At 43.8% G+C, this 11150-nt stretch overlaps 1 protein-coding gene across 1 annotated transcript in view; it reads right to left on the bottom strand.

Annotated features, from left to right (window-relative positions):
* bckdk (branched chain ketoacid dehydrogenase kinase) overlaps positions 1-10740 on the bottom strand; it is a 23757-nt gene extending 13017 nt beyond the window's left edge. The window contains exons 1-6 of the mRNA XM_083926686.1: positions 10379-10740; positions 7370-7438; positions 7162-7272; positions 4033-4080; positions 1157-1276; positions 79-177 (exon numbers count right to left, since the gene is read on the bottom strand). Of these exons, the coding sequence (XP_083782812.1) occupies positions 79-177; positions 1157-1276; positions 4033-4080; positions 7162-7272; positions 7370-7438; positions 10379-10630 (699 nt within the window). The 5' untranslated portion in view covers positions 10631-10740. The remainder of the gene's footprint in view (positions 1-78; positions 178-1156; positions 1277-4032; positions 4081-7161; positions 7273-7369; positions 7439-10378) is intronic.
* Between the last annotated feature and the right edge of the window lie 410 nt (positions 10741-11150).

The following is an 11150-nucleotide window of genomic DNA, read 5'->3' as shown; positions in this document are numbered from 1 at the left end:
CGTGTCCTGCTCCGGGAGAACAACACAGGTCAAACGTTTAAACACTGTCTGAGTCACAGAGAACACGCGTGCACGTACATTGTCTTCGTGGAGAGCGAGGTGGTGCGTGGCCAACATTCGGATTCCCAGGCGAGAGCACAGCGTCGTGTCCAGGAAGCTGCGGATGATCGCCTCGTCCTGCGACAGAAGAAACACAGAAGAGCTCGTGAAACGCGTCGAATAACAGGGATTATTGTATCAACACAGACGCATCAACTGCAATGTTCTTAGCCGATTACAATTTCCGACATATTAACTAACCTCAGCGACTATAAAACTGAGATTCTGCAGCTTTTCCAAAGACAGATTTAAGCACTTTTCAAGCTTTTCCAAACACCTCACAGCTGCAGTAAATTACAACTATGCAGTGAACTGATGATTGCACGTTTTAATCCCAATAAATCAAAGGACATTGAGCTATATCTCATCTCATCTCATCTTCAACCACGTATCCGGGGTCGGGTCCTGGGGGCAGCAGCTTTAGCAGGGGACCCCAAACTTCCCTTTCCCGGGCCACATTAACCAGCTCTAACTGGGGGATCCTGAGGCGTTCCCAGGCCAGTGTGGAGATCTAATCTCTCCACCTGGTCCTGGGTCTTCCCCGAGGCCTCCTCCCAGCTGGACGTGCCTGGAACACCTCCCTAGGGAGGCGCCCAGGGTTCATCCTTACTAGATGATCCTGAACCACCTCAACTGGCTCCTTTCAACACAAAGGAGCAGCGGCTCTACTCCGAGTTCCTCACGGATGCTGAACTTCTCCCCCTCTCTCTAAGGGAGACTCCAGACCCCCTCCTGAGGAAACACATTTCAGGCCGCATGTACCCACGACCTCGTTCTTTCGGTCATGACTAGATTGTGCTATAAACAACCAAAATTCAAGGTTCACTGTAAGAGAATGACGTTTCCCCTTGTTTAGAGTCAGAGTTAAAGATTCTGTGAGATGAGAGTTCACGGGGTCAAAGTTGACCTTTCTGTAAAGATGGCAGTGGTGGGGGCTGTAAGGACCCCCAGTAATGAACCGTAGCTCTGAGTGATTCATGAGCTATCAGAACAAAGTCATGAGTGGGGGATATGCTCGAACATGTGGTCCATCCTGGGACAGTGGGGCAGTTCTTACCTGGATGTGCCTGCGACACTCCCTGAAGCCCTGAGCCAGCATGGTGACCACGTCTTTGTGGTCGTCCAGCAGCTGCTGCACCAGTTTACAGAAGCGAGCATTGGCGTCCTGATCCTGGATCTGCAAATAAAAACGCACACTCACACTGTGAAACGGGCCTTTTATTTCCTTAAGTATATCATTTTAACTAAGGGGCTTCCTTCTTCTCTGATGTGTTCCTGTTTTAACGTGATGTTAATGTCCTGAAGTACTCTTCTTCCTCATCTGTTGACTGTGTTGGGAACAGACCAGAGGCCGGGTTTTATGTTGCATCTTCACTTGAGGTCAAAATTACACAAATTATTAATGATTTATTCTGGAATTGTGTTGTTTTCTATTGTTCATAATTTGATAGAATATCCTCTGTAGCTATACCACTGCTGCACTAGCGTGATCTTTTTTAAAGAACCAAGGCGCTTTAACAAAAACCTTTATTTTGTTAAAACAAAAAGCAGTAATCAGAATTAGAGGACAGTGTTGATTGTGTCAGACGAGCAGATTTCAACACTGTTTTCTTCTCTAGGATTCAAACATGAACAGGAAGTGTAGAGGCCACAGCTTTGAATGACTTCAGCACGTCTGCACCCACAGGACATCACTGGTTTCTCACACTGCTCTGGTTTGATCTGCGTTCTTCTTCAGTCTCTTCCACAGTTCACTAACTGTAGTGGGTTTATCAGACATTACTTTGGTGCAGAGGATTTTCCAGAGAATCTCTGTGATTACTGTATTCTACTGTCATTTATTTTACTATATTGTTATCACTCATCACTCATCTTCAACGGCTTATCCAGGGTCGGGTCGCGGGGGCAGCAGCTCTAGCAATATCGTTATTATTATTACTATTAATTCAATTCAATTCAATATTAATTAAAGTGCCAAATCTATCTTACTGTGTTTTACTGTCATGTATTTCACTATATTACTATATTTTTTTGAAATCTGACTGTTTTACTTTCATTTTTGTTGTTTTTTACATATTTTTATCTAGTTATTTGTGCTAGTTTTTACTCCACTCCACTTAAATCTGGTTTATTACATTAACATCATTTTCATTGTCTCGCGTGCATTGGTCTTTTTGTCCTTTCTGTTGTTGTTCAGATCTACACTTGCTGTTATCGGACGACAGACACCTGTGAAACACTTTGAACTGCACTAACCTGTGTGAACGGTGTTCTACGAACAAGCACCTTCTCCCGTTGGCTAAAGTGCATCCATCCTGATTCAGTGACTGTATGTGGGAGGTAACTTTCTCTGGCTGTTTTTAGCCCGCGCAGGAAGGCGCAGGGCAACTTTTTTTTTCAGACGAGCCTGAGAATCTAAATGCAGGAACGCATGGATGCCAGCGTTTCCATAGTGCAGAACAGAAAACATGTTCAGCAGGTCTGTCCTCGTCGGCAGCATTACAGGTACTGACAGAACCGAGCGTGACCAGAAGACGCTCAGTGACCCACATTTCACACTGCATGGTCACTGAAACTGAACCCTTGTCAGCTATTTATCTTTGTACTCTAACACCTTATCCAAATTCAAAGGCAGGTATAATTTAAATATAAATTAAAGGGTTTTTCTGATTAAGCCCAAGCGCTAGGAACGATGTCTCGACCTCACAGGATGTGTTCAGGCCTGAGACTTTATTTAACTCTGTGGTCAGTTTAAAGAAGTTTTATTCGATTTGTCAGATATTTAGATTTATCTTTAAATTTGGGTCTTTTAACAATTCTTAGGGCACGTCCACACAATCGAAAACGACCTTTTTTTCTCCGTCATCCTTAAAAAGTTTTCCGTCCACGCGGCATCGGCGCAAGAAATATCTGCGTCCACATGAAACCAGTGAAACCGACTCAAAGCGCTGTAGTTCACATGCCGGGCCTGTATGTGGCGCTGTAACTCTGCAGTTACTGTTCTTAGCAACTTTATTTATAAAAAGCGACTAGCGACAAATTTAGGGACTAATTTAGACCATCAGGGTAAAAGGAGAAATGTACGTTAGGGGGTGTTTTCAGATTTATCCACTCAGGACCTGGTTTTTGAATGCTCGGCCAAAGCGATAAGAAAGTTGTGCGGTTACAGGAAACCACGTCTCCGTGAGGATGGGCTCTAATGCTGAAAGGTCAATAAACTATTATTACTTTAGTTTAAATGACACTGTAGAGATCTCAGACATATTATAGATATAGACTGTGTCATTTTGTACATTTTTGGGCGGCAGTAGCTCAGACCATAGGTGACTTGGCTGGGAACCGTAGGGTCGCTGGTTCAAGTCCCTGTCTGGACCATGTATGGAGCGTGGACTGGTGGCTGGAGAGGTGCCAGTTCATCTCCTGGGCACTGCCGAGGTGCTGTTGAGCAAGGCACCGAACCCCCAACTGCTCGGGGGGCCGATCACTGGCAGCCCCCTCGCTCTAACATCTCTCCTAATGCATGTATAGGTCCTGTTTGTGCATGTGTGTATTTCAGGCCTGTGTGTGTAACATGATTAATAATAAGAGTGAAAAAATTTAATTTCCCCGTGCGGGATAAATAAAGTAATTCTTCTTCTTCTTCTTTTATATTTCCATTGTCTTTGTGTTTCGATTTTGATTATACTTTTATTCATAAACTGTAAATCAACATAATTAAAGAATAACTTAATGTAAGTGTGGGTTAGGGGGGCTACATGTGGACTGGCTGAGTGCTGAACAGATCGACCAATCCTGACACTGCTAGTGCAAACGCCTCGAAAACAAATGTTCACACTTCCTGTTTACGGTCCGAAATAAAAACCGCGCCCTGCTAAGTTAAGAAATTGTTGGTTATGAACTTGTGTGTGTTTCCTGTGTGTGAGAGACACTTACCAGGGGGAAGTCAATGAGCATGTGGTAGGCTCTGATATACAGTTCATGCTGCAAGAGAAGACAGGAGAGGTGGAGGCTGTAGTTAGACAGATTATCCGTGAACATCACACCACCACCACCAGCACCAGCACCAGCACCGGCCCCCTGACTGGGCCCCACAGCCCTGTTGACGGGCCCATATGTGGCCGATCTCACAGAACATTTCAAGATGTTTCGACATTTTTTCGACATGAAAGAAGCTTTGTTCTTCAGTTAAACCAAAGTTTTAATAACCACACTGTCAAGCTTTGATTCATAATCTGGATGTGTATCCGCGTATTGTTTCTCCCTTTGATAGAAAAGCTGATAGAGTGAGCACGGTCACCCTGACCTAGATTGCAACTGGTGGCATACAAAAGGAGCTGCGCGTTATATAATGTGCACAGAGGAGCTCCAGAAAGGGAGGAATCTAGGTGAAAGTTCATCAGCCACAAGACATGCAGAGACGGAGGGAAACGCAGTTCCCACACGGATCAAAACCAGAAACACACAGTGGAAACTAGACCTGCAAGCACGGCATCAACGGGGGTCCGAGCCCACCGCGAAAGTCGGGCAAGGTGGACCACGGGGGGGATACAAGCGGTCTTAACGTCACCTGAAAGTTTCACTTGCATAACTTGTACGGTGCGGGCTGGAGGATGAGTTTTACTGATGGAAAAATACATTTAAATAAATAAATAAAAATGCTTGGACTCCTAATATAGAAACATGATACGGTTACGGGTAGTGGCTGGATGACACACGATGAGTCAGACTCTGATATCATTTTGTGAATCTACACATAAGCCGTTCACATAGTTCTATTGGTTAGCTGAAGGTCCTGCCACCGTCTCACGAGGAGGTTTAAAGGAATTTTGTTTGTCCAGAGTGGCATTTGAAAAACTCAACAGCAATGCGCCTTTCCAGGAACTGAGTCCTGGTTGCTCTGGATATTACACACATGCACACACACGCACAGACACACTGGTGAATGACACACACACACAGACACTGGTGAATGTGACAACTTCTCTTAATTCTCTTGTCCTTTAACAACAAAATGCGTTTCTATGAGGGGTTCTTGAATGAGGCCCGTTGTGCTTCATGTGCATTGATAACATTGAGGTTAGGCACTAAAGGCAGGTAAAGGTCTGTCATTAGAACTGGCAACCACAGTGCACCACCTGCCTGCTTAAATAAGAGTGTGAACCAAACCCATGACAATCTTTAAACTGACTCTGTCCACCCTCATGCTCCCTGCTCTTGTGAAAATAACTGCTTTGCTTATCAGTGATGTGTCATGTCAAGTTGACCCATGTGCTGAACAGTGAAGGTTACGGCCGCTGTCAAGCACAGCAGAGATTTATGACACAACTCCTCCTACTTCCAAGAAGGGGAAACATCTGAAGAGGTCAAAAGGTAACACTGTATTACACACAGGCCGGTGAGATCTAAAATATATGTAATCTATGCTAAGTGCTGTCAGACAGCGAGCGTCTAACGCGATGTCTGCCATCCAGCGACATCAGTTCCTCTGATCCTAAGGAGGTTTTCCCCTCAGGGACATTGGCCTGGATCCACGTGCACTTGACCCCAAAGTCCCGTTTGTTTGATTAGTGTGTGCCTGGGGCCTGAAAAGACGGGTTTCCGTGTGACGTGAACCTGCGACTTATTGCTAGGATTCGAGCTCCTGTGCAAGGTCAAGTTCATGTTTGCTCTGGTACGGATCGCAGCAGGTGTGAAAACAAACTGTACGAAGAAGTGGACTGTTATTTAACACAGGTAGCAGTCGGCGAGTACAGTTGCAAAGGCATTTCTCAACGCTGCCGGCCTCCTCTAATATTTGCATATACATGCAGCGTGTGCAGGGCTCATCCTAAAGTAGAAAGGCAGGTGTACGGACTTGGAATCAGCCTTTTCTACACTGTAGCGACAACAGAAACAAATGGCCCGTAGATGGCGACGCATGTGTACTCAGTTATGGAACATTACTAAAGGGAAGGCTAACGGCAGGGGGGCAATTGTACTCGGGCACGGTGCGAACCAATGGTACCAGATATTAGAAAGCCCTAAAAACAAGCCACTCCAACCTTAACGCATAGCTTCATGGAGCCAGCTGTAGCCTGGTGTACAGTAACAGCAGATTAGTGGTTCAAACTGAATCATCAAATTTCAAAGCTGATGCTGCTTCAAGAACATTTTTGCACTGACATACAGTATGTGAACACTGCTCGTGAATAGGTTCAAGTTCAGGTCGCTCACAGCAGTCACATTAGCTCCTGCATCTCCTGAGCCTCTTCCTAACTTTACCTGCCGTTTAAAAACGTGATTATATTCAGGTTAAGTCAATTCTCCAGTTTCTCAAACGCCGTAATGTAAACCCGTACCCCGGGTAATATCGGATGTTTCATACTCCGGTTAACAGACCTAGAAAACTCCTTCAGTAACCCGAGTATTTGTGCATGCAAACACGTTAACCGGGGCCAGATCGGGTCAGGCGCCTGCACGTGCTCCGTGGGTTATAACCCCCCCCCCCCCCCCCTCCAAACTCCGCGGCAGTGGCTTTTGACCCGGAAGTAGAATAAACCAGGAAGCAACGGTGCCGAAACAACGTGATAAAAAACAACACAAGCTTTACCTTTAAAACGAGGGAGGACTTCACCATGGCAACTAAAATCACAACCAAGAAGACCCGTTTCTGCCGTCATTCTGTCAAAAAGTCATCCGCGTTCTCCGCGCTTTCCAAGTTGTAGAAAAAGCCGTATTCCGACCAGCTCAATGTTGCCGGAGCCCCACCTACTGTAAAGGAGGTGGAGTTACTCCCGTCATTTCCTCATTCTCCCCCGCTCTTGTAAACGTGGGAGAACTTCAATGATCTGACTACTACCTTAAGCGAGGAAAGACCATTTATGTAAACGCACTGACTTCACCTTCAGACAGCATCTCCCTCCTTTCATTCAAAGTCCAGCCATGCCACTCTTGTGCAGTGGCCCAGTTGTCATTTTCTTATTATAGAATCTGCTGCATGGCCCGCGACACGCCCCGGCTTCGTCTACTGTGCGCTGTAGCCAGGAGCCGGACCTGGCTGCATCTCGAGTATTGTGCTCTTACCACTTGCAGGATGGTGGGGTTGCAGCCGATGATGAAGGGCAAACTGCGGAAGCCCTTGATGCGATGGGCGATCCGTACAGGCAGCTCCTTGTGTAGGTACTTGGCACTGCTCTGAGATCACACACACACACAGAAGACAGTGGGTGAGAGTTCAGTTTCTCACTAATGGTACACTTGGCAGTTCTCTCGATGTGGCAGAAACATTTACCAAGATGTGGTGTCCGTCGGGAGACTTCCCAGAGTACAGCAGGGTCGCTAAGGTCAGTCGCATGGAGGCCTGCGGGGAGACATTAACACGTACAATCACAAAACACAGTCAGGACTGCAGGTCATGTGACACTACGGGACCCAGAGAGAGGGTTTTCCATAAATACTGAGTAAAAGCTGTAAAGCTCTTTTCTCCCACCAGTCGCTAATGTTCACGGATCACGGGGGGGGTACCCTGTGATACGTCTCCAAACAGCAGGCAGCGATTAAATGACTGGATTCCAGCGCACTGATTGGATTACCGACTCAACAAAACCCGCCAAACCCACGAGACAATGATGTGCAACATGACTCCGGGGCAGCCTGTGATTATCACATCAACACGACAGACACTCTACAAGTGGAAGGAGCCTCCATGTAACCTGTAATAAGTGTTGAGAATATGGTGCTGGTGACACGTTCAATCTGCAGCCGATAACATTAAGGTTTTATTTAAGTAGGCTAAGCATCGGGGCAACAGTCAATGCTTTTGCTAAGACCCTGTTAACATCTTTGCATTAAGGTGTGAATGATGAGGAATAATGCATGTTAATGGCTCACACAGTTTAAACCCATGTTAACCAGGTTTAAACGAGGCCTAACAGGCACATTAAAGTCAAACCGCTCTTCATTTTAAAAGCTGTGGATGGCATTTTATTGAGAATGCAAGCTGCAAAACCAACAAATAAACAGATTACTCAATATTTAAATGTACCAAAATAACATTTAAAATACATGTATGCATTCATTAAATGATACAATTAATATCTCTGCTTTAATTTGCTTCTTTTTTATATGAATTCCCCATTTAATTCCTTAATTAACACATTTTCCTCTTGTTCATTTGTTCTATTTGCATTTATTATATATTTTTTAATATTCATATTAGGGCACGGACGATATTGGAGTTTTGAGACTGATACCGATTTTAGAGGGGAACGTTTAACAGCTGATTTCCAAAACAAATCACTTTTTTTATGGAATATTTAACACGTGTGACAATCGACTACATTGTCAAACAATTCTAGCAATGAACTCTGAGAAAATAGAGAATAAATACAAATAAAATAATGTCAAAATAAACATGTTCAGTATCAGTTCAGTCAATTGCTAACCATTTAAATCAAAATAAACAAAAATAAAATAAATAAAAATGGCTAATTTATTTTTTATGTTCATTTATTATATTTCTATGGTCCGCTCCATTTACATCCCCAAACACACTTATTTCCGTATGATTTTCCTCATAAATGTCTTTAAGTATTTCTTCTTTATTGTGTTAATAAGCTTCCGTCCTCCGAGTGTTTACCCTGACGTGACAACGTTTGCCAAAGTGCTTCTGTGCAGAACTGCAAAGTACAAGTGCACACATGGAAAATCTGACCTGATTGTGGCTCATTAGAAAAGAATGAATGAAGGTCCATACAATCTTACTTTTACCTTCTTCTTTTTAACCCCTTTAGTCATTTTTTGGCCCCTCCAGAGCCGCGGGTTGGAAAACAACTGCACCACAACGTGTCACTATCTTATTTCATTACTACAGTTTTCATTTGCAGCTGCCAGTGTTGTTTTAAGGCAGTATCTGTGCAAATCCAATCCTCATTCAGCTGTGAAGGAATATGCATGGTTTAAATATGTGTTTTTGTTTTGCTGCACACTAAGTGAAACAAGCTGGCCTCTTATATAAGCCAACAGACAGCTGTAAATCATAGGACAAACTATTGAGACATGCATCCGTGTTCCTGCCAGCCTTTAAAAACTCTTTAAACAAAAGGGAAAAGAGGGAGGGAGGAAGGATTGTTGACAGTCAGAGGCAGGAGGAGGAGGAGGAGGAGGAGTTCCTTGTGGACTTGCAGTCTGCAGTTATAGGGGATCGAGGCTCTGCATAAACAAATAACAAGTACAGGTTTAAACGGACTTTCCGTGAACTGCTCCTGGTAAACTTGACCTCCATCGCTGAAACTTGACAACAGACGGCAGCTTTGTGTTGGGATGTTTTATAGTAAAGGGTGAAATCATGTAACACTGGCGGGATGTTTGTGTGTCACTTTGACCGACGTTCACTAATGTGTAATCTGCAGAAAACAGTATGTTCGCATTAACAACAGCGACGCTGCGTTCAATGCCTCAGAGCAAAATCGGTCAAATAGCGGTTAGGGAATAACGTAGGTCAAACGGTCTTGGGGGGTTTTTAATTATCAAAAGTATAATTTATAATAATCATACAACATAAACATTGTTATATATTGTTTTTGTTTCTATATATCTTGAGTGAAAACAAGATTAATCCCTCATCTCAGGTCCCGAGTGTTAAAGTTTTCATTTTAAGTGTATTGCACAATCAAAAAAGTGTGCATCATATCCAAGAAAGTAGAAGTTAAGGACAATATAAAACAACCGAGCGAGTGACTTCAATAACAGATCAATAAAATTTAAAAAAGTAAAATACTAGAGAAGACTAAATATTAATAAAAACGATCTTAAATACTAATATTAAAATAAATCAATCAAAATGCAAGGTCAGTCAGGAAATAAGGTACAAAGATGTTCATACAGATGTAGATGCATTTTACATGTTTTTGTATAGTTTCATCTCATTTGTAAATACATATAAATATGAATCATTGTAATAATTCTCCAAAAAAATGCGATTATTGATCCAAAATTCTACTTTCTTTACTTTATAACTTTACAGAACTTTTAGTTATTTTTTTAAAAACCGGAATAAGTCACCAAACACTGAAAAGCATCCCAAAATATTTTAGTTAATCACTTCCCCGAATTAAAATCATTTAGCTATCTAGCTTTGAACGCAAAGTCATCCAAGTAGGAGAAGCATGGAATTTACTTGACTTTTTACAGTGTTCGTGAACGCAGCACGAACGTTGCTAGCAGCTAGCATATTACTATAAAGCTACGGTTAGCTCCCTCGTTGCCCACAGTTACGAGGACCAACGGTCCGTTTTCTTACCTTTTCCGCGGACACGTCAATCGCGGACTGGTTGTAAAAGGACGTGACGGTCTTCGACCTCTCCCTCGCCATCTCTGAGAACCCCTGCATCGAGGACGTGGAGCGAAATCTGCGGCTCCCGGCGCAACTTGACATCGGCGGCACTGTTTTGGTTAGCGGGGCCAGCAGGAGGCTGCCGAGCCCCGGCCTGGCTCTGCAGGTAGCACCGGTCAGCATCTCCGCCGCTACAAAAGCCGCCAGTCCCGGACGCATTTGGAGACGAGCTGCGTGCCCTGTTCCCGGTACTTGCACGAAATTGTAAGGGTTGCTACGAGGCCATTAGGGCTGCGTCGTAATGGTGCACAAAGGCACGTATGTGAATACAGTAGAGAGGGTACAGAAAGTGCTTTGTGCTCATTGGCCAGTGTGGGAGAGCTCTGGGGTGACGACATGACAGCTGAGCCAATCAAGTCAGTCAAGGGGCGGGGCTTAGCTGCACACCCCTACACTACTGTACGATAACAAGTGGCAGCTGTTTTTTTAAGATTTGGGGCTTATTTTTTAAGATTTGGGGCTTATTTTTTAAGATTTGGGGCTTATTTTTATAAGATTTGGGGTTGTTTTGTTTCCTTACCTTCTCTCCTTAGTCTTCTTTCAGCCTAGTGAAAAGAAAAAACAGCATCGATACACATTAAGGTGTTTATTTAAGTGCACTGAAGGGTTTGCAGGGTTTTAGGGATGCTGTAAATCCTCGAAGACACTTTAATTTTAGTGTGGTGTGTTCAAGGTTTGA

Source organism: Echiichthys vipera (assembly GCF_963691815.1).
Source record: "Echiichthys vipera genome assembly, chromosome: 14".
In the NCBI taxonomy this organism is placed as follows: Eukaryota; Metazoa; Chordata; class Actinopteri; order Perciformes; family Trachinidae; genus Echiichthys; species Echiichthys vipera.
Note: the sequence above shows the minus strand (reverse complement) of the source record. Positions and strands in the feature narration are given on the sequence as shown.